This window comes from Lygodium microphyllum, unplaced genomic scaffold, assembly GCF_053477565.2.
Source record: "Lygodium microphyllum isolate KBCC unplaced genomic scaffold, Lygodium_microphyllum_v1.1.10 scaffold_73, whole genome shotgun sequence".
NCBI lineage: Eukaryota > Viridiplantae > Streptophyta > Polypodiopsida > Schizaeales > Lygodiaceae > Lygodium > Lygodium microphyllum.
In genome coordinates, this window is record NW_028229556.1 from 173,169 (window position 1) to 195,124 (window position 21,956).

General features: G+C 44.2%; 1 protein-coding gene across 4 annotated transcripts in view; it reads left to right on the forward strand.

The window, feature by feature from the left end:
* LOC148008715 (ras-related protein RABC1-like) overlaps window positions 1-21,956 on the forward strand; it is a 54,327-nt gene that overhangs the window by 15,219 nt on the left and 17,152 nt on the right. For all 4 annotated transcript variants that reach the window (XM_087674037.1, XM_087674035.1, XM_087674036.1 and 1 more), the window contains 3 exons: window positions 13,965-14,149; window positions 14,293-14,361; window positions 14,581-14,646. In XM_087674037.1, coding sequence (XP_087530163.1) covers window positions 14,014-14,149; window positions 14,293-14,361; window positions 14,581-14,646 — 271 coding nt within the window. In that variant the 5' untranslated portion in view covers window positions 13,965-14,013. The remainder of the gene's footprint in view (window positions 1-13,964; window positions 14,150-14,292; window positions 14,362-14,580; window positions 14,647-21,956) is intronic.

The window sequence follows — 21,956 nt, forward strand, 5'->3', positions numbered from 1 at the left end:
TTGAATTTTCAGCAGCTGATGGCAATCCAAGTGGCTGATTATGCTAAAATCTTACTTTCTTTTTGTCTAAATCACTAGATGTGGCATTTTCAGCAGCTTTGACTCATTAAATACCACATCTCGACTGCGTAGTACCTTTTTCATGCCTTGGAACCCAAACTCTGTAGCCCATTTCACTTTTATCTCCATAACCCATGAAGATGCCTATGTGGGATTTCCTGTCAAGTTTGGTTCTACTATCAATAGGTACATGTACATAGCATTCGCAGTCAAAGACCCTTAAGTGGTCATATGAAGTAGGTTTGCTAGACCAAACCTCTTCAGGGATGCCACTTTTAAGTGCAGTGGAGATCGGCTGCAAATATGCACCGCGGTTTTAAGTGCCTCCCCCCAAAATGATTGCGGGAGATAAGCTATGGACAGTATGCACCGAATCTTCTCACATAAAGTGCGATTCATTCACTCAGCCACACCATTAGATAACGGATTATAAAGAGATATAAGCTCCCGTTCAATCCCATTGTCATCACAAAACTTATTGAATTCTTTAGATACATACTCTCCCCCATTGTCTGTTCTTATGCATTTTAATTTTAAACCCTTTGGAGTACTAACAAGTGCGTAAAACCGTTTAAAGGCATCCGATGTCTCACTTTTTTGCTTAAGCAAGTAAAACCATAGCTTTATAGAATGGTCATCAATACAAAACACAAAATCCATGAGAGTGTGAACTCTTTACATGTTTTCCCAAAACACAGTCATTACAAAAGTCAAGCTTTGAGTTTTTCACATAAACTCTTCCAAGTGAAGAAAGTGCATGTAAACACGTTTGGCATGACTCACGTACGACTGCACTTCTGCAATTGTAAAAACTTTCCAAGAAGTGCCTTGCAGTGAAGATAATATAGAGTACCCTTTTTACCGCCTCTAGTGACTAGCATAGATTCTTTCTGTATCTTCCACATTCCACCACCAAAGGTAGTGAAGTAACCCCTACTATCTAATTGTCCAATAGGAAACAAGCTCTTCTTAATGCCAGGTACATACTTAACATCATGAAGAATCAATTCTTGACTATTTTCAAGAGCTAGGTGTATGGTGCCCATTTCTTCAATATCACATGCATGGTTATTCCCTAGGTAGACTTTCCCAAGGTTACCTACTGCATAAGAAGAAAAACACTCCAAAGATGGAGTTACATGAAATGAAGCACCACTGTCAACAATCCACAATTGTGACAAACCATCATGAGCAGACAACAAGGCATTTATCACATCCCTTTTAGTGATATACATGTCTTCCACTGTCATAGTATGTGGATTTGAAGATGCAACTAGCAAATCAACATCTTTATCTTCTTCTATCTCCTCAATAACAACATTAGATACCATGTTTGCTTTCTCTGTTTCTTTAGGGGTAGAGCTGCCATCCTTCTCATTCTTTTTGCCTTTTGCATTAGCTTGCTTCTTGCGTTCTTGCTTCTTTTTATAGTACTTGCAATTGGGTTTTTTGTGCCCTTTGCGTCCACACTGATAGCAAGTAACATTTTGCTGTTTTTCCTTGCTTTTGCTGCGATTCTTGTGTTTATTTACAACATTTGACCTCTTTTTAGTTCATCCTTTGACATTGTAGGCTGATCCAATGTTTTCGCCACTTGCCTTGTGTCTAATCTCCTCATTGAGAATAGAACCACAGACACCATCAAATTTCAAGTTGGGGTTGTTGCTCAATGACACAACCAATGCTTCCAATGAATCTGACAAAGTCATGAGCATGAAGATAGCCCTTAGCTTAGGATCAGAAACCGGCAAGCAAGCTTGCATCCTATTAACTGACTCAATATACCAGTGAAAGCATTAAAATGCTTTGAGGTGGGCTTAGACTCATCAAGCTTCAAGTTGACCAACTTTCACATGAGATGTACTTGATTGATAGGAGTCATATTCTCATACGTATCCTTGAGTTTCTTCCAAACTGCAGAAGTAGTGGTGAGTCCCTTGATATCAACCAAGATATCATCTATGACTGCCATTTTGATATAAGTAATGGCTTTCTTATTCATTTTAGCCTAATCCCCATTTGACAAAGCAAGAGGCTTATGTTTTGCCAAAGCATTATCACAATCATTCAAAAAAGTATACCTTGCATATGATCTTTCCAAAGATCAAAGCTATTGCCATCAAATTTACAAATCTCAAAAAATATTCTTTGTGTCAGATGTAGATGCACTGCCAGCCATTTACAGCAACAAAAAACTACAATAACGTGCTGAATACTTTCAGCCAATAACAAGGTTGCTGAATATAACAGCAAGTATTCAAACTTGCACTTCCAAAAGTGCCCAAGAAGCAGATATTTTACTGCAATTTCAGTTCCAAGGGTTGATTACAGCATATACATGAACCGAATCTGATACATATGCATAAAAGATAGCTCCCACTTCAATAATACATCACCGTAATCCCCAAATGCAATAACCCAAGTGCTGTATGTACCACTGCTTCACTGCACAATGAGCATTTAGCAAGACATGTACCAAGAGAAGCTGCCCTTTTACAACATTTAATACATCCCAAGTCCAAAATTTCTCCCACTCAGCAGTGAATCTGCTGTAATTTCACTGTCAAAGCACAAATAAGCTCAAAATGCATCACCGATGCAAAAAGCCCCAAATTCGCACAATAAATCTGCCCCAATTGCATTAATATATCATCCCGAGTGTCAAATACGGGCAAATGTTGCAGAAATTTCACAAATTTTGCAAAAACCCCAAACTTTGGGGTCCAAATGTGCACAAATTTCAGTGAAATTGGCTCAGCTGAGCAAAATTTCACTTGTACATGAAAAGCCTGAAATTTCTGAGGCAAATGCACACAATGTTTGCAATTTTTGGGTCAAATGTCATTGTTTTACATAAACAACATCAAATTTGGGAAAAGCGGCAAATTTTCTAGCACAAATCTGCACAGATCTGAACACTGTGCTTACGTGTGCGAATACCCATCAGTGAGAAAGGGGACAGACTGCAGAAAATAATAATAAAAAAATGGATGAATAAAAATGGCGAACATGCTGCCGTTGACCTGCAACCGTCGCCTGCTGGTCTCCGCCAGTCCTCGCCTGCAGTTGAAAGCGTGACGAAAACTGTCTGAAATGACATTGCTGCCTGCTCATGACCTGTGCCTGCTGCTGCTGGTGAAATTGACCGCTGACTGGTCTCACTTGCCTATCACTTGTAGATGACACTATCGCAGCTGACCTGCGCCTCATGCCAGTTGCCGTCTGCAATTGACTAACTACAGATTGGTCGAAACAAACACCTCCTGAATAGAGTGAACAATGACGAGCTGACTCCTTCGTACAAGCACTCTGGCCGCAACTCTGATACCAGTTTGAAGGGCGAGCAGAAGTGCACAGGTAGTGTGTGAGACAAAGGAGGTGCATTCAACAGTAGAGAGTGTGCAGAGAGAGCGGAGACTCGAGATGGGTGTGTACTAGTGTGGTACACACAAAGAATAAAAGAATGTATTTATACTTAGGGTATGGTACACTTACACCCACAAGGGTGCGGTTACATGTACAAGTAAATTAATACACGGGAGCGGGAGTAAAAGGGCTTGCTTTATCACAGTTGCTTGGTTGGAACACTTCCGATTTACAGTTAGTGGAAGCATCCCATGTGGTTTTAACAACAGTTATGATTCATTTTTGGTCAATTATGTCTTAGTTATGTTGGCTGGAAATTTTAGCACGTGTTTGGCAGTAGCATGGTATGAACAACAATGGCGGTTGTGATTTGACTATGATGCCTATGCTTTTTCTAGTTTAGTATTGCTTTGCTTTTGTTACATTGTAGTATAATTGGGGATGATCGCAAGGATTTCAAGGGTTGAGGTCTATCATGAGGACGTGTATGTTAGAAGTGATGTAGCAATGGAAGCATAAACAAGTGCTAAATTAAAGTGTTGAACACAAGACAGAAGAGAAAGAAAACAGAAGAACACTTTAAAAGAAGAGAGCTTAGGATGTGCTCGGAAAATGAAATCCATATATTTGGTCGTGTACAACAATGAGTAACTGGTCGCATGGGCACTGGCACCGACTTCTCTCTCTAGTAGGAAGTCCACTTGGTGAACAATGGTGATCAGTGAGAAGGAGGAGGCTCAACAAATAGGTAATAAATATGCCAAAAACAACAGCTTTAATGCTGGCCGATTGGCATAAAATGCTTAAAATGCTACAAATCAATCATTAAAAAAATGCATAAAATAAAGACAATGTGTCTAGCGCTAAATGGCATGCATAGACTCACATATGAACTGACAATCCTACCAACACACCCTCTCATTGTCAGAGATCATAGCCTGTCCAGCTGCAGCAGTCGGACCAGCAGCACTGCTGCACAGTCGGACTGTGCAGTCGGACTGCCACGTGGCAGTCCGACTGCCTGCAGCCACTTTTACCAGGCTGCGCCCCAGTTTTGAGCCCCATTCCAGGCAGTTTTTCGCCTATTTATTGCTGACGTTTTTCAGCAGTCTCCCGATCATTCTCTGTCGCAGATTACAGACCGGTGCCGTGCAGATCTCTGTCTCTGTTCGCAGATTTCAGACAGCAGACAGTGCAGACTGCAGCAGACTTCGAGGTGGACAGCAGGTCGCATCGTCGAGGTGGAGACACGCAGTCCAGCGCACTGCGCCCGTGTATATCTTTGTATTCAGCATTCTTTATACAGCAGATCTTTAGTGTACACTGTCTCTTTCTCTCCCTTTTCTCTCTGCGTTCTCTCTCTCTCAGTCCTACGCTTCCGCACCGCTGCACTCTGACATGGTATCAGAGCAGTGTTTGAGGGCTGACTGAGCGCAGAATCAACCTGAAGAGGAGTTTCCATCGCGACACAAATTTGCGTTTTTTGCGTTTAAGGGCAGACAGGAGGGCTGCGCCTTGGAACAATGCTGAAACGAGTGTGGGCGCACAGGAAAGGAGTACAGGTGGTGGATTTGCTGCTGTTTACTGCTGTTTGACGCGGAGAAAGTTTGAGTTTTCAACCTAAAAGTGCAGGTTTTGCTTTTTCATCGCCTTCGGCGGGTGAAGAAGCTTCGGGACGCAGAAGAGCCTTTGCAGGCTGAGTTTACCCAGTCAGAGGGGGCTGCTTTTGCGTTTGAGAAGGCATTGCAGGTGAAGATGTCTACAGAGATGGACTTGGAGTTCCAGGCGATTATGGACCGGAAGGTGCCTGTCCTACCGGCTCTTCCTACAGATCAGAAGCTCGACGGCGACAACTACCGCATTTGGCGCGTTATGATGTTGGCCATTCTGGAGTCCTATGATTTGGCGGAGTTGGTACAGGAAGATATTGACCGGCCTTCGGTAAGAGATGAGTCTAAACTCTCTTCCGATGCTCGTGCGGAGTTGGCCAGGGCCCAGTCTCATTGGGACAAACTGAATGCCAGGATTCGATCCTTTCTCTTTCTATCATGCACTACAGCCGTGATCGCTCACATCGAGCACTTGACGGTGGCTCGTGAGATATGGCTGGAGCTTGATCAAATGTACAATCGGATGACCCTGATGAAGAGGGTTTCTTTGGAGGTACAGATGCGGACCTTGTCCGTCAATAAGTCTTCTTCGCTAAGGGAACACATTAACAAGCTAAGGCAGCTACAGATGCAGGTTCAGAATGCGGGGAAGCCGATCTCCTCCGAAGACATGGCGATTACACTCTTGTCCCAGTTGCCGCCACGATTCGGTACATTTTACTCTGCCCTTATTGCTTCGGGGCGAGAGTCTACTCTTCAGTGGGAGGAGTTGGTTCCTATGGTCTTGGACCAAGAGGAACAGTTAAAGGGACAGAATGCTTCCAAGACGGAGGCGTTGACAGGTCAAGCCTCTCAGAAGAAGGGGAAGGACCAAAAGAAGAAGAAGGGGGATAACAAGTCCAAGAAGGACAAGGAGAAGGACAAGGACAAAGACTCCACATGCCATATTTGTGGAAAGACTGGCCATTGGAAGAAGGATTGCCCTGACAAAGACTCGAAGGACACCAAGAAGAAGGAAACCAAGGATTCTGGAGCGGTGGCTGCACCCTCATCAGCTGCATTTCTACATCTAGTTGTCATTGAGGACGCTTCACCGAATGCTTCTGATGCTGCGATGGCGGCTTCCCAATCTCGAGAGTGGATTATTGATAGTGGTGCCTCACGGCACATGACTCCTTCATCAGATGGTGTTGCCCAGCTGCGACCTTCGCGTGGGCAGGTTCTCATTGGAGACAGCTCTTCAGTTTCTATTGCAGGTCGGGGTAAGATGGAGCTTATTCCGGATGGACGAGGTGGCACCCATACTTCAGAGGTTTTGCATGTACCAGGATTGGGGTACCATCTCCTTTCAGTCCATAAGATTTGCTCTCTTGGTCTTCTGGTGGAGTTTGACAGTTCTACAGTGCGAGTCCTTGATCGTGAATCGAGGAAGGTTCTATCATTTGGATATGAGGAGAACGGCATTTACAAACTGAAGTCTTCCACTGCCCTCTCTACTCTTCTTCTTACCTCACAGTCACAGTCTGAATTATGGCATGCTAGGTTTGGTCACCTGAACTATGACTATCTTCGGAAGGCGTCACGGGGACAGCTTGTTCGAGGGTTGCCGGATATAGTGGTGAGCCAGCAGCCATGTGTCTCCTGCATACGGGGGAAGCAGCATAGAGATGCCATTCCCCACACCGCTTCTAGGCGGTCTACTTCACCGATGGAGTTAGTATCTACGGATCTATGTGGCCCTATGAGGAATGAGTCCCTGCGTGGGAGCTCGTACTTCATGCTGATCGTGGATGACTATAGCAGGATGACATGGGCCTACTTTTTGGAACTAAAATCAGAAGCTTTCTCGCACTTCAAGGATTGGCTTCTCTTTGAGGAGAACCGATCAGGCCGGAAGTTAAAGACCTTGCGATCCGACAAGGGAGGTGAATTTGTCTCTAATGAATTTGCTCGGTTTTGTGCAGATAGAGGAATTCACCAGGAGTTTGCCAATACGAATACTCCACAAGAAAATGGTATTCTCGAACGGAAGAACCGTAGTGTGATCGAGATGGCGCGCACCATAATGGAGCACCGACAGACCCCCCAGGTTCTGTGGGCCGAGGCTGTGGCTACTGCAGTCCACATTCTTAATCGATCTCCTACTTCGGCCGTGGAAGGGATGACTCCATTTGAGGCGTATTTTGGGTCGAAGCCAGATGTTTCTTATTTTCGGGTCTTTGGGTTTGATGCCTATGTTCACATTCCCAAAGCTCACCGTGACAAATTCGAAGCGGCTTCCCGCAAACAGGTATTTGTTGGCTACAGCTCCCAGTCCCAAGGCTACCGACTCTATGATCCCGTCAAGCGGGATGTATATACTAGCCTTGATGTGCGGTTTGTGGAGGTTCCGGCTTCTTCAACGGGTGAGGAGCATCCCGTTCTTGGAGATCCAGGGGAGAGTTTGGCTCCTTCTACAGTTCCACTGGAGCCTGTGCCGTTTGATTATGATTCTGTTTCTGACACAGAGTCTACTGTTCCACCGGATCCTTCTGAGGAGTTACCACCGGTGGACATTCCAGAGTCTTCTACTGATGGAGAACGACGAGGGGAGGTTCGGCCTCCTCCTCGCTGGGCCCGTGACACACTCCGTGATTCAGGGATCGAGGGGGTTCCTGAGGAGTGGGGACCGCAGGATGGTCCGCGGCGGTCACGGAGGCACCAGGCGCATTCTTCGGAGCTTGTGTGCTCCAATTATTGTGTGATGTCCCGAGTTATGCAGGATCGAGAGCCCACCTCCGTGAAGGAGGCTTTACAGTCCGCCCCATGGAAGAAAGCTATGGAAGCTGAGTTGGAGGCTATTGAGAGGAATGGCACTTGGTCACTTGTGCCACGCCCCCCGAAGAAGAAGGTGATTGGAGTCAAGTGGGTCTTCAAGACCAAATATCTCAGTGATGGTACTTTGGATAAGCACAAGGCTCGCCTTGTTGCTAAGGGTTTTGCCCAGCGCCCAGGGATTGACTGTCATGACACCTTTACCCCTACAGCTCGTATGGCAACCATTAGAGCTGTCCTTGCTTTGGCTGGCCATAGGAGATGGCCTGTTTATCAGCTGGATGTGAAGTCGGCCTTCCTCAATGGTGATTTGAAGGAGGAGATCTACGTTGAGCAGCCTCCTGGCTTTGGTTCTTCGGACGGGAAAGTCTACAGGTTGAAGAAGGCCCTGTATGGTCTCAAGCAGGCCCCGCGAGCTTGGAACGAGAAGATTGATTCGTTCCTCCAGACTCAGTTGGAATATCGGCGGTCCAAGGCCGATCCGCAGCTGTATGTTCACACTTCCGAGGATGGTTGTGTGCTGTTTGTATTATATGTTGATGATTTGATTGTCACAGGTGATGATGCACAGCAAGTCCAGGAGACAAAGTCAGCTTTACATCGGACGTTCGAGATGACGGATTTGGGGCTACTCCATTTCTTTTTAGGCCATGAGATTTATCAGTCTCAGAGGGGGATCTTTCTCTCCCAACAGAGATATGTACAGGAGCTCTTGGTGTCTTTTGAGATGGACGATTGTCGGGCCCTCTCTACTCCTATGGATCCGAACTGGAAGGCCACTTCCCACTCAGCTTCTCCTTTGGCGGATGCTTCCCGCTATCGACAGTTGATAGGGTCTTTGATTTGGCTTCTCAACACCAGGGTTGATCTATGTTTTGCTGTTGGGCTCTTGGCAGGGTTCATGAGTGAACCTAAGACGGTGCATTGGCAGGCTGCTCAGAGGATACTTCGGTATCTGAGGGGGACGTCTGATTTGGGGATTCATTACCCCGCAGGGACAGATGGGTCAGATCTTGTACTTGCAGGTTTGAGCGACTCGGATTGGGCCGGTGACGTGGACCACAGGCGGTCTACAACAGGTTACTGTTTTACTTTGGGTGCAGGTGTTATTTCTTGGAGTAGCAAGAAGCAGCCCACGGTAGCCCTTTCATCTACTGAGGCGGAGTATCGGGCCGCGTCTTCCACCACATGCGAGGTTGTGTGGCTTCGGAGACTGTTGGAGGAGCTTGGATGCCCCCAGACTCGTCCTACATTGCTGCGATGTGACAATGAGAGTTGCATTGCCTTGGCAAGGAACCCTGTTTTTCATGCCCGGACGAAGCACATTGAGATCCAGTACCAGCAGCACTGCTGCACAGTCGGACTGTGCAGTCGGACTGCCACGTGGCAGTCCGACTGCCTGCAGCCACTTTTACCAGGCTGCGCCCCAGTTTTGAGCCCCATTCCAGGCAGTTTTTCGCCTATTTATTGCTGACGTTTTTCAGCAGTCTCCCGATCATTCTCTGTCGCAGATTACAGACCGGTGCCGTGCAGATCTCTGTCTCTGTTCGCAGATTTCAGACAGCAGACAGTGCAGACTGCAGCAGACTTCGAGGTGGACAGCAGGTCGCATCGTTGAGGTGGAGACACGCAGTCCAGCGCACTGCGCCCGTGTATATCTTTGTATTCAGCATTCTTTATACAGCAGATCTTCAGTGTACACTGTCTCTTTCTCTCCCTTTTCTCTCTGCGTTCTCTCTCTCTCAGTCCTACGCTTCTGCACCGCTGCACTCTGACACTCATATCATGGGTAAGCTGATACAATGATACAAGGAGAACAATGCATCATAGTTCATACAACATAAAACCTCCAGAGTAGAACCATGGATACCCAAGTAGTGGGTGATTAAGCCACCACCAAGGTGTCTTGGAGAGAACCTGATGTCAATGTCGATTGTATTAGCTCTCGGGGAATAGAGAAGAACCATAGCATGTTTTTGTGTCCATCATCAATGTCTCGCAGCAACATACAAGATCTTCCTATAAAAAATGCCTCTGAACATACATAACCATGGATTTTCTAGCCGCCAAAGTGTCCCCTCATGTGGGCACAAGACTAGGAGCCAAGGCTGCTCTTTGTCAAATACCTACTCATCATGAATTTGGATGTCAAGCCTAACTCTAGGATTTTAACTTGCCAAACTTTGGTTGATGTGTCAAGGATGTCACTCTTTGGAACTTGTGCATTTGTATACAAGTATAGATGAGGTTCACTGACCCCATCTCACCACCCTCTTACACTCCCTCACTGGCATCAGAGAGTCGTGAGGGATGACCACATTACTTGGACTGAAAGAGGTAGAGGAAGGGGCCACCAAGCCCTTCCCTTGATCTAAAAAAGTGGATCTCGTCCGCGCCTTGGGCTTTGTCTTGGTCGGAGGATTGAAATCAAAGTGTGAGGAAGAGGATGACTTGTTGGAGGAGTCCACATTCTGCTTCTTCTTCTTCATCTTTTTCTTTCGTGAAGTTGCTAACTCCTTGTAGTCCTTTTGCAAATGGCCCTTCTTACAATAGTGATAACATTGGCCTTCGACTTCTTCTTGTCCCCCCTCTCTGAAGTGATAAAGGTCTCACTAGAACCTCCACAATAAGATGGAAGCCTTCCTTGTAAACGCAAAGATGCCTCATGCTGACGTAGCATCAAGAACATATGTGTAAAGCTCATAGGGTTAGATGACGTTTGTGCCCTCAAAGCATTCACTACTCCATCAAACTTCAGGGGGAGCTTGTAGAGTACCATTCCCATGAGATGTGCCTTTGGAAGGGCAGATTGCATGCGTCGAAGCTAGTCATGTACCTGTGTAATATGGAGAAAAAATGACTAAATAGTGTCCTAAGATTCAAACTTCATTTGCTGAAGCTGGCCAAAGGGTCATTGACGCATGGTGGAAGGTGCCTCGTACAACATCTAAAGCTTCAGCCATACTTCGGGAGATGTTGTGTAGGAGGTAACCGCGGGTAGAACTTCTTCAGAAATATATCGAAGAAGAGCAGAATAGGCACACGTATCATTTGCATCCCATGTAAGCATAGCTTTCTCATGGTGTCCTCATCAAAATCTTTACGAAGTGCAAAGGGACGCTGAGGATGGAGAATAGCTCCACAAACAATGTACCGTAGTTGCTTTTGCACAAACTAGGCTTTCATGATAGCACTCCATGTTAAATAGTCAAGTCCATGTAACTTATCAATTGTAGAAGTGCACAGAAGAGCCATATGGAGAGAATAAGAAGAGAAGATAGAGGAGTGAAGGGATGGAGAGAGAATACAGCCAAACCGATAGCAAAGACATCACAAAATGAGAGTTCACATGTAGTGTAACCAAAAATCTGATCAGAAACAAAGGGTAGTTGTTGCAAAATGAGCAGTCCAAAATTGCCCAAAATAGCAAAAACGGCTTGTAGAAACAATTGCCCAGCCATGGTTAGGGGCAGAAAACCAAAAACGTAGGCTGAGTGAGCAGTTAAGGCAGCAAACTGACGAATATAGGTTGAAACATTGTTGCAGGCTTAAAATGCAGGGTGCTGGGCTGAAAATGCAGGCAGCAACTGACCACACACAGGCTGAAAATGATCAGCAATAGGTCACTTGATGAGCAAATGGAAAAAAGACCTGTAATCGGTAGAAAAACCAGTAGAAAGAACCTAGATCCTGCAATCTGATACCATGTTAGAAGTGATGCAGCAATGGAAGCACAAACAAGTGGTGAAATAAACTATTGAACACAAGACAAAAGAGAGAAAAAGCAGAACACTGCAAAAGAAGAGAACACAAAGATGTGATTGGGAAATGGAATCCATATACCAAACATGAGACAATTGCGCAATAGTGAGTCACTGGCCAGTGGGCATTGGCACTGGCTCCTCCCTCCAACAGAAAGTCCACTTGTGAATGATGATGATCACTGAGGAGGAGGAGGAGCCTCAGGGAATAGGCAATAAATACACCAAAAATAACAGCTGCTTGGCCAACTAGCATAAAATGCCTAAAATGTTACAAATAAATCACAATAAAAGTGCCTAAAATAAAGACAATGTGCCCATCCCTAAATGGCACGCACAAACTCACATATGAGCTAACAATCGTGCTAATAGTGTATTCTTAATACTTAACTTTAGCATTATTAACTTGTGCACATGTGAGGTGTACATGTGCAAGTTAGTTAAATCATTGTGATGGGGCCTAAGTAACCCAACTGAACTGTGTGAGACATTCCCAAAAGCTGTATAAAGGTATGCCGGGCAGGTACTTGGTGTTAATTTGGTTCTAAGAGTATAATTGGGCCATTAAATGTCTAGTGGTGACATTGGGGGAGTATACATTAATTAATAAGCTAATGCTAGTCCTAGGCCAATTAATGTTGGGACAACAAAATGCCTTATGGGGGTTCATTAGTTTTCAAAAATGAAAATTTGAAAATTAATTAATAAAAGTTGGAAATTACATTTGGAAATGTGCGAAATGGCAATACAGTCTACCACTTGTCAAAATTACCCATGCAAGGCTGGGAGAGGGCTGTTGGGGCTGGTTGAGGGTCATTCTAGTTAGTTAGTTCAAATTGTTTTTTTTGGGGGGGGGGGAGGGGGAGAGAGAAAGAGAGAGAGAGAGCGAACTATTACCGCAGGCGCAAACAGTTTGAGATCATTTCCAGCCAGCCATGGAGGTTCGAGCAGCAGATGAGTGCTTCCTGAAGTTGACTAGCAGCAGATGATTGTTTACAGGGGCTGGCGACATTATCAAAAGCTTTGAGATCAATAGGTGACAGATTTTTGCTGTCCCAAATCAGGGCAGCAGCTGGTAGAGGCACTTTTTGATGACAAAATTGGGAAATTTGAGAAGATTAAAATCTGGTTGAGGAAGATGAGGAAAAATGATGGCTGGAGCAAGGTGCATAATGGAGGCAGGTGCATAGCTATGCTTATAAATTAGGGCATGAAACAGACCTGATGTTGCCAAAGGTTGGTGCCTACACAAATTGGCTGTTCATGTGAAAGAGATGCTCCCCAGGCTGCCATGTGCCTAAAATCTGAAATGCACTCCAGAAGGTGGACTTTATGCAGTGTGATTGGGCTTAAAGTGATAGTGGCTAAAATGATCAATACCTAGAAACCCTAATCTCTACTTGATGTGCTTGTAGTAGAGGAAGTTCACACCCAATATAGACTCATAGAGTATGTCATTGATAGAGCTCCCAATGACCTCTGACTCGGACTAGGGCTCCCAAGCAGGAGATGTACATAGAACAAGCACAAAGAATAACATGTCTGCTAACTTAGGCACTGTTTTTAGTGGGCATATTGGGTGGCACATTAGTGAGCTGGGTGGTTGCATTTATGGCCAACCCAATCTTCTTGGGCCTCTCCCACTGTCACCTATATATGCCTAATCCTCCACTCTTGTATTGTATCATATTGTTTGGAGAGAGGAAGATCAGGGACATTGCCGGTCACACACACTGCTGGTATCCTGGTGGTATTGTACTGTTCTTCTCATGTTTTCATTTATTGATTCCAGTGGCCATTTATGATTCATGGGTGAGTTCTTGTGTTCTCCTTCATTGTGTCAGTGTTGTGCTTTGTGTTTTCTCATTTTCTCTTCATTTGCACATTCTCACACAAACATGATGAATATGGAAGCACGATTAAGCTTAACATCATGTAAGAAAAATAAGGGGGTGTGAAACTGAACGTGTACACTATTAACTAATGCATCCTTTTGCTCTCCTGAACATTCTATTATAGTCATTCAGTGTCATCGTTACTCCTATAATGCCACTTTGACCATTGCCTACAAGTTGTACTCTCTTGGCACTTGCAAATGTTTACTCTTGTGTTATTTGCAAAGAAAAGAGTCACCAGACCAGCTTCTGCCCACCTAGAACAAGCTTTCCCTCATAAATATCTCTTATTAAGCAAAGGGCCTGTAAACAATTAAAAACTTTTGCATTTGGATGCCAAATACCAGTTCTATATATACGTTTAATGGGTTGATGGTCTTGTGAAGCATATTTCTGTTGGACAGTGAGGTCCTCTTTTTTTGTATAATTAATCTATATCTACCACTTATGAACTACAGAGGCAAATTTAACTCAATTGGGGCTGGAAGTGAAAGGCGTTTTCTTTCCATGGCATCACCTCCTGGTCAAACAGAGTTTGACCACCTTTTCAAATTACTTCTGATTGGAGATTCAGGTGTAGGGAAAAGCAGCCTACTCTTACGGTTCACATCAGACACATTTGATGACCTTTCTCCCACCATAGGTGAAGCTTGAGCTCCAGCTCCAGAATTTCTTGTGCATTGCAACATTTAGATGCAGCTTGCTGTATTTCTTCGGATGCCTCTCATTCTTGATGAAGTCACCTTGTTATATGAGATAACTTGGTTCAATTGGCGCATATTGCAGGTGTTGATTTCAAGTTGAAGTTGATGACATTGCGCGGGAAGAGGTTAAAATTAACAATTTGGGATACAGGTGTTTTCTTTTGTGTTGTAATCTGATAGTTGTAATAGTCAGATTGTGCATGTTATTAGTTTCAGCCTAGCTGAAGTAGCTTTTGTGTCTGCAGATTCACTAGTCAATAAAAGCTTCTTATTGGTGTCTTGACATGATTGTCTAACTGATCTTGTTGGCAAAGTATAATAAGTAGATTACTTTCTTATTTATGGGCTGGTTGGATGAAATGAACTGCAGCTGGACAAGAGCGGTTTCGGACACTGACAAGTTCATATTATAGAGGAGCTCAAGGAATAATTCTTGGCAAGTTTATTTCTTTTACCTCTTTTAAAGGAAATATTTCATCTTGTAAAGTAGCTAGGTTTGTGTGATGTGTTGAATGTGGTACTGGTGAACCTGCATTTTACATAATGCTCAACTGATACAGTAAATTTAGGTTTAATCCTAGATATGTTTCAGTGGCTGTTTATTGCTTGTGCTCATTATCTAAATAAAAACATATTAAGTTCAAAAGTGTTTTTAAAGGGATTTAAGCGTCAATTTGGGAGACTCACACACGCAGGGTCTTTCTCTTTATATAATGCAGCTGATAGAAATAAGGAAATCTGTATGCTGTATGTGGCCATGCACTTGAGCAGCCAGATGAGGCACACCTTTTTCCTCAAGAGGTCGACTTCAGCATGTTCGTGTGCAAAGCATGTTTCATTTCTGTCAGTTCAGAGCATGTGGATTGTGTGCCACCTAGGCAAATACATGTCATATTTAAAACTTAGTTACTTCTTACATCTCAGCAGTGATTTGCAGGAGGTCTGAATCACAATCTTTTGTGACTTATAGAACTTGTCTGATGTGTCTGACTACTGTGATAGACAGAACTATTGTTGCTACTGTGATCAACAGAACTGTGCGACTAGCAGAACTCTTGCGACAGGTGTACTTGTGTAGCATAATTCATCTGAAATCCAGACACCAATCTGAAAGCACGAAAGATGTCTCAGATTCATCTATGTATGGTCCATACATCTTGGTTTGCACTGATGTTGATGGAAAAAACTGGAATGAAAAACTGGACAGCAAAACAATGTGAGAGCACACAGGCACATGGGTGTGAAACTGTGAATGAATTGTATATATGTGCTGCCAACATACACTCTGCCACTTTAATTATACATTTCTGGCTCTTAAAACAGTTCCAAGAAGCATTAAATCAATTAAAAATGTTCAATAGAACAATTGGCTCAGAAAGTTCTTTAAAAGGGGACTTGTGTGCGCTACCACTTTCATCCCTTTATCCCAGGTTATACTCTTCCAGTGCCCGCTCTTCTCCATCATTCTGCCTATCATTATCTTGATCATCATCATCATCGTCATCTCCTTGTTGAACTAAAAAAGACGCTTTATACATTAAATCTTCATTAGCTCATTATAATAGCCCCAAAACTCAAAGATTACCAAAGTTTCTATGTCCCGTATGCAACACACAAACTTTGGGAGGATCCACATATATAAATAGGAGGCTGCTCATTCTACTCCCTTGTTTGTAGGTTTTCAGCCATCAGCTCTCTACTGCTCCTTGCTGTTGGCGATTACTCGTACAGCTCCTAGACAGCTGCATTTGCAATTTATGTAGGCTGCCCTCCTGATCAGCCTCCTTCAGAGCATTTTCCAGCTGGTGTTTTCTGCAGTGCGGAACCATTCGGGATTAGATTCACCTTCCTTTGCTATCGCCCAGCTTCCTACAGCCTCCATGGATCAGCTGCCATCACTTTTGGGTGGTTACAATCCTACATTTACCAGTTCCAGCTCAGAGACTATGGCATCTTGGTTTCCAACTTGCTGCCCTTCCACTTACAGCCTCACCTCAGCTTCAACTGGTGGTTATAGCACTTGGGATTTGTTTCTAGTGGACGTCACCATAGTTGCCAAGGGTTTTAGAAATGGGAGGTATGAAACGGGCTTCTAAGATTTCATACGAATTTCCTAAAATGTTAAAAACGGGTCTCAGTCAAGATGAAAATTATTTAAAATTTTTATACATATAAATGTACTTTAAGTCCCATGGGTCACAACAAAACACATATTGTACATGATTGAGCATTGTATAAAAAATCTAAGCAAACAATCAGTAGACCAACAATTTACATACATGGCATACCATATTTCAGGATTCATCTTCTAGATTTCATAAGTATAATGCATAGATTAAAAATTGTGTGAACATACTAATTGCAATCTATCAATAACAATCCATGTCTCTGTAGCATTTCAAATAAATCCATGGACCATGCAACATGTCGCATGAATAATAAAAGTTGCTATTAAACATGTTCAAACTTCAAATTTCTCTCTCTATAGGCTGGCTTTGATTAGGCAAACAAGGACAATTTGATTCCATGTGCAAAATTAGGCCAACTCTAATCTTCAAGGACCAAAATATCAATTCAGCCATGTCCTACGTTTCAGAAACCCTTGGATGTTTCTAACATTTCCTACTTAGTGGTTGTCCAACCCACGTGATTGTTGCCATGTCATTACCATCCTCTCCAGTACTTGGTGTCTCCATCCTTGCTGTTGCCTTATTACATGGAGATCTCATATTGTTGCATTTTCAGTTGCTAGCTGTTGCTTGCAGTTTTCTCATCATCAACACCCAGATCATCTTGCATCTATAGTTCGAGACTTGGTGACGAGCTGATCTCCTCAACCTATGTTTTTGTAGCTAGTTTGACAGTTTGCATCATCCTCTACTTCCTCTGTTGTCACCTGGGTCTTCTATTGCCTTGGTGATTAGTGTTTTGTAGTTTCACACTCCGACATTTCCAAATGGTCGTTACGTTACTCAGGATCCATCTCTGGTGGACATCACATTTCAGCACTCTTTAGCTTTTCCCTTGAGCATTCTGCACACTCTTACATTCATTTATAGCATTCATTCACTTCAAAGTTATTCTTTTCTCTCTTTCTTTATTTGTGTTTGTTTCTATGTTTGCGTTTTGTGTTTTGCACATTGTTGTTTGAGTCCTTTGTGTTTCAATTGTGGTCGTACTTTGTGTGTTTCCTTAGTGTAAACCCTAGCATATCTTCACAATAGCAACAAACACATGCTAAACAACAACTTGATTTTCAACCATTGATCAAGGCATTGCTGATGATGAAGTGCTAGATGAGAGGGCTGCTATTCCGGAAGCTAAAACAACCTCTAGATGGCTGTTGGATACATTACGAGACAGTAACAATTCGTTCTTTTTTCCAGTAGAACTAGAGCAACTACTTACCTTGCGCAAGGTAACTTGGTTGGGGGGGGCACTTGTAGCTACTACAAGCAATGAGGTGTTAACAGGTTTGTCAGCTCATGTGTGGATCCATCTGATGAGGAGTTCTCAGCGCGACACAAGGCTGTGTTTTCAGTGTTTAAGTGTGAGCAGGTGGGCTGTGCATCAGAATAAGGCTGAGGTGAGTGTGGGCATGCAAGAAAAGAGAAGATTTGCTGAAGCTGCTGCTGCTTTTTGTTGTCAGAGAAGGAAGGAGGCTAAGTATTAGGCCTTCAAGTGCAGATTTTACCTTTTCATTGCCTTCGGCGGGTAAAGAAGGAGCGGGATGAGCGAACCATAGTCCTAGCAGGCTGTATTTTCATAGTCATAGGAAACTCCTCTTTGTGTTTTGTGCAGGCGTTGTAGGTGAAGATGTCTTCTAAGGTTGAGATAGAGTTTTAGGCGATCATGGACCGGAAGATGCGCATCCTACCGGCTCTTCCTTCAGATCAAAAGCTCGATGGTGAGAACTACCGCATCTGGCGGGTCATGATGCTTGCCATACTGGAGTCCTATGATTTGGTGAAGCTTCTTACGGAGGCTATCAATCGTCCTTCTTCACGAGACGAGTCTAGCTCTCGTCCAGTTGAGAAGGTGGAGTTGGCAAAGGTTTAGACACATTGGGATAAACTCAATTCTCGCATTCGCTTCTTTTTATTTTTCTCATGTACTACAACTATTATCTACCATATTGAGCATTTGATGGTGGCTAGGGAGATATGGTCGGAGTTGGATCAGATGTATAATCAGATGACTGTCATGAAGCAAAGTCTCTTTGGAAGTGCAAATGAGGACCATGAGTGTCAACAAGTCATCATCCATGCGGCAGTATATCAACAAGCTAAGGAAGCTTCAGATGCAGGTTTAAAATGCAGGGAAGGTGATCACTTCTGAAGACATGGTTATAACTCTCATTTCACAATTATCACCTTGCTTCATTGGTTTTTATTCGGCCTTGATTACTTCAGGGCGGTTTGAGACTCTTTGGTGGAAAGAATTGGTTCTTATAGTCTTGGACCAAGAGGAGCTAAAAAGGAACCAATGCTTTGACATTTGAGGTTTTGGTTGGTTAATCCTCTCATAAGATGGGGAAGGACCCAACAAAGGAGGACAAATCTAAGGGGGACAAAGACAAGGAGTCTACTTGTCACATTTGTGGCAAAACGGTTCACTGAAAGAAGGATTGCCCCGACAAGGAGAAGAAGGAGAAGAAGAAATCTTCAAAGGATTCTAGAGCGGTGGCTACTCCCTCATCAGTTGCTTTCCTTCTTTTGGAGCTGGTTGAGGATTCGACCGTGACGGCTTTTGATGTTGCGTCGACGGCCCCATTTACTCGGGAATGGATTGTTGACAGTGGTGCCTCTCGCCACATGGCTCCTTCCATATGTGTTACTCATTGGCAGCCTTTTCATGGTCAAATTCTCATTGGAGATAGTTCGTCTATTCCTATTCAGGGATGGGGCAACATGCATCTTATTCCAAATGGGCGTGGTGGTGCCCATGCATCTGAGATACTTTATGTGCCAGCTTTGGGGTATCATCTTTTCTCGGTGCACAAGATTTGTGCCCTTGGCCTTTTGGTCGAATTTGATGTGGATACTTGATCGAGGATTGAGACAGGTTCTTTCTTTAAGTTATGAGGAGAATGGAGTCTACAAGTTGCGGTCTTCTTCTGCCTTGACTTCTCTTCCTCTTACCTCTGAAACTTAGTCTGAGCTTTGGTATGCTTGGTTTGGCCACCTCAATTATGATTACCTTCAGAAGGCGTCTAAGGACCAGTTTGTTCGAGGATATTGTGGTGAGTCAGCAACCTTGTGTATCTTGTATCCATGGGAAGCAACTCAGTCTGAGCTTTGGTATGCTTGGTTTGGCCATCTCAATTATGATTACCTTTGGAAGGCGTCTAAGGACCAGTTTGTTCGAGGTTTGCCGGATATTGTGGTGAGTCAGCAGCCTTGTGTATCTTGCATCCATGGGAAGCAGACTCGTGATGTTGTTCCCAACAAGGCTTTGAGGTGGTCTTCAGCACCCTTGGAGCTTGTTTTTATCGATCTTTGTGGACCGATGAGGACGAAATCCCTTCGAGGGAGCTTGTATTTCATGCTCATTGTAGATGATTACAATAGGATGACATGGGCCTATTTCTTGAAGTTGAAGTCGGAGGCTTTCTCCAACTTTAAGGATTGGTTGCTTTTTGAGGAGAACTGATCGGGACGGAAGTTGAAGACCTTATGTTCGGATAAGGGCGGATAATTGATTTCTAATGAGTTTACTCGGTTTTTTGCAGATCGTGGTATTCACCAAGAGTTTACAAATATAAACACCCCTTAGGAGAATGGCATCTTGGGGGGAAGAATCACAGTGTGATCGAGATGGCCCGTACCATGATGGAGCATTGTCAGACATCTCAGTGTCTATGGACTGAGGCTGTGGCTACTGCAGTTCACATCCTTAATCATTCCCTTACTTCCGCTGTTTGTTGGTATGACTCCTTATGAGACGTACTTTGGATCAAAGCCAGATGTTTCTTATTTTAGGGTTTTTGGGTGTGATGCTTATGTTCACATCGCGAAGACACAGCGTGACAAATTTGAAGTGGCTTCTAGAAGATAGGTGTTTGTGGGCTATAGCTCGCAATCTCAAGGCTATCAATTGTATGATCCTGTAAAGCAGGATGTCTATGCGAGCCGTGACGTTCGGTTATGGAGGTTCCAGCCCTAGAGGGTGGTGAGGACCACCCTGTTCTTGGAGATCCCGGTGATAGTTGGGCCCTGGCGACTGTTCCTCTCGAGCCTATGTTGCTTGAGGACTCTTCTTCGGATGAGCAGTCTACCTCCCAGCCACCAAATTCACGGATTGGTCCTCTGTTGTCGGTGGACCTTTTAGAAACTTCAGCAGATGGAGATTGTCGAGGTGAGATCCGGGCTCCTCCTCATTGGGCCCGTGACGCACTTCGAGATTCAAGGATTGAGGGGATCCCTAAGGAGTGGCAATCGCAGGATGGACGGCGGAGGTCACCGAGGCACCACGCACATACTATGGAGCTTGTTTGCTCTAACTACTGTTTGATATCCCATGTTATGCAGGATAGAGAGCCTACCTATGTGAAGGAGACTTTACAGTTTGATCATTGGCGGAAAGCGATGGAAGTCGAGTTGGAGGCTATTGAGCGGAATGGCACTTGGTACCTTGTGTCTCGTCCTTCTCATAAGAAGGTGATTGGTGTCAAATGGGTCTTCAAGACCAAGTACCATAGTGATGGCTCTTTGGACAAGCACAAGGCACGCATTGTTGCTAAAGATTTTGCTCAGCGCCTAGGAGTTGATTTCCATGATACTTTTGCCCCTATTGCTTGTATGGCGACTATCCGTGTTGTTCTTGCCTTGGATGGTCATTGGAGATGGTTGGCCTTTGAGTTGGATGTGAAGTCGGCCTTCTTGAACGGTGATTTGAAGGAGGAGATCCATATAGAGCAGCCTCCTGGCTTTGGTTCCTCAGATGGGAAGGTTTACAGGTTGAAGAAGGCCTTGTATGGCTTGAAGTAGGCTTTGCGTGCTTGGAACGAGAAGATTGACTCATTTCTCTAGGCAAAGTTGGGCTATTGGCGCTCTAGGGCCGATCCGCAGCTTTATGTGCACACTTCCGAGGGTAGTCGTGTATTGTTTGTTTTGTATGTTGATGACTTGATTGTTACAAGTGATCATGCCTAGAAGGTCAAAGAGACGAAGGTAACCCTACATTAGAAGTTCTAGATGACAGATTTTAGACTTCTCCATTTCTTTTTGGGCCATGAGATTTATCAGACTTAGAGGGGGATTTTCATCTCTTAGCAGAGATATGTATAGGAGCTCTTGGTGATGTTTGAGATGGAGGATTGTCGGTCCATTTCTACTCCTATGGATCTGAACTAGAAGGCCACTTCACACGCAGATTCTCCTTTGGCGGATGCTACCCGCTATCGTTAGCTGATTGGATCATTGATTTGGCTCCTCAACACACAGGTTGATCTATGTTTTGCGGTAGGTCTATTGGCTGGGTTCATGAGTGCACCTCAGCAGGTGCATTGGCAGGCTGCTTAGAGGGTACTACGGTTTTTGAGGGGAACCTTCAACCTAGGGATTTCCTATCCACCAGGTACAGGTGCTTCCACTCTTGTTCTTGCAGGTTGGAGTGATTCGGATTGGGCTAGCAATGTGGATGAAAGGTGGTCTACTACATGTTATTGTTTTACCTTGGATGCTGGTGCTATTTGTTGGAGTACCAAGAAGCAGCCCATAGTAGTCGTAACTTCGACTGAGGTGG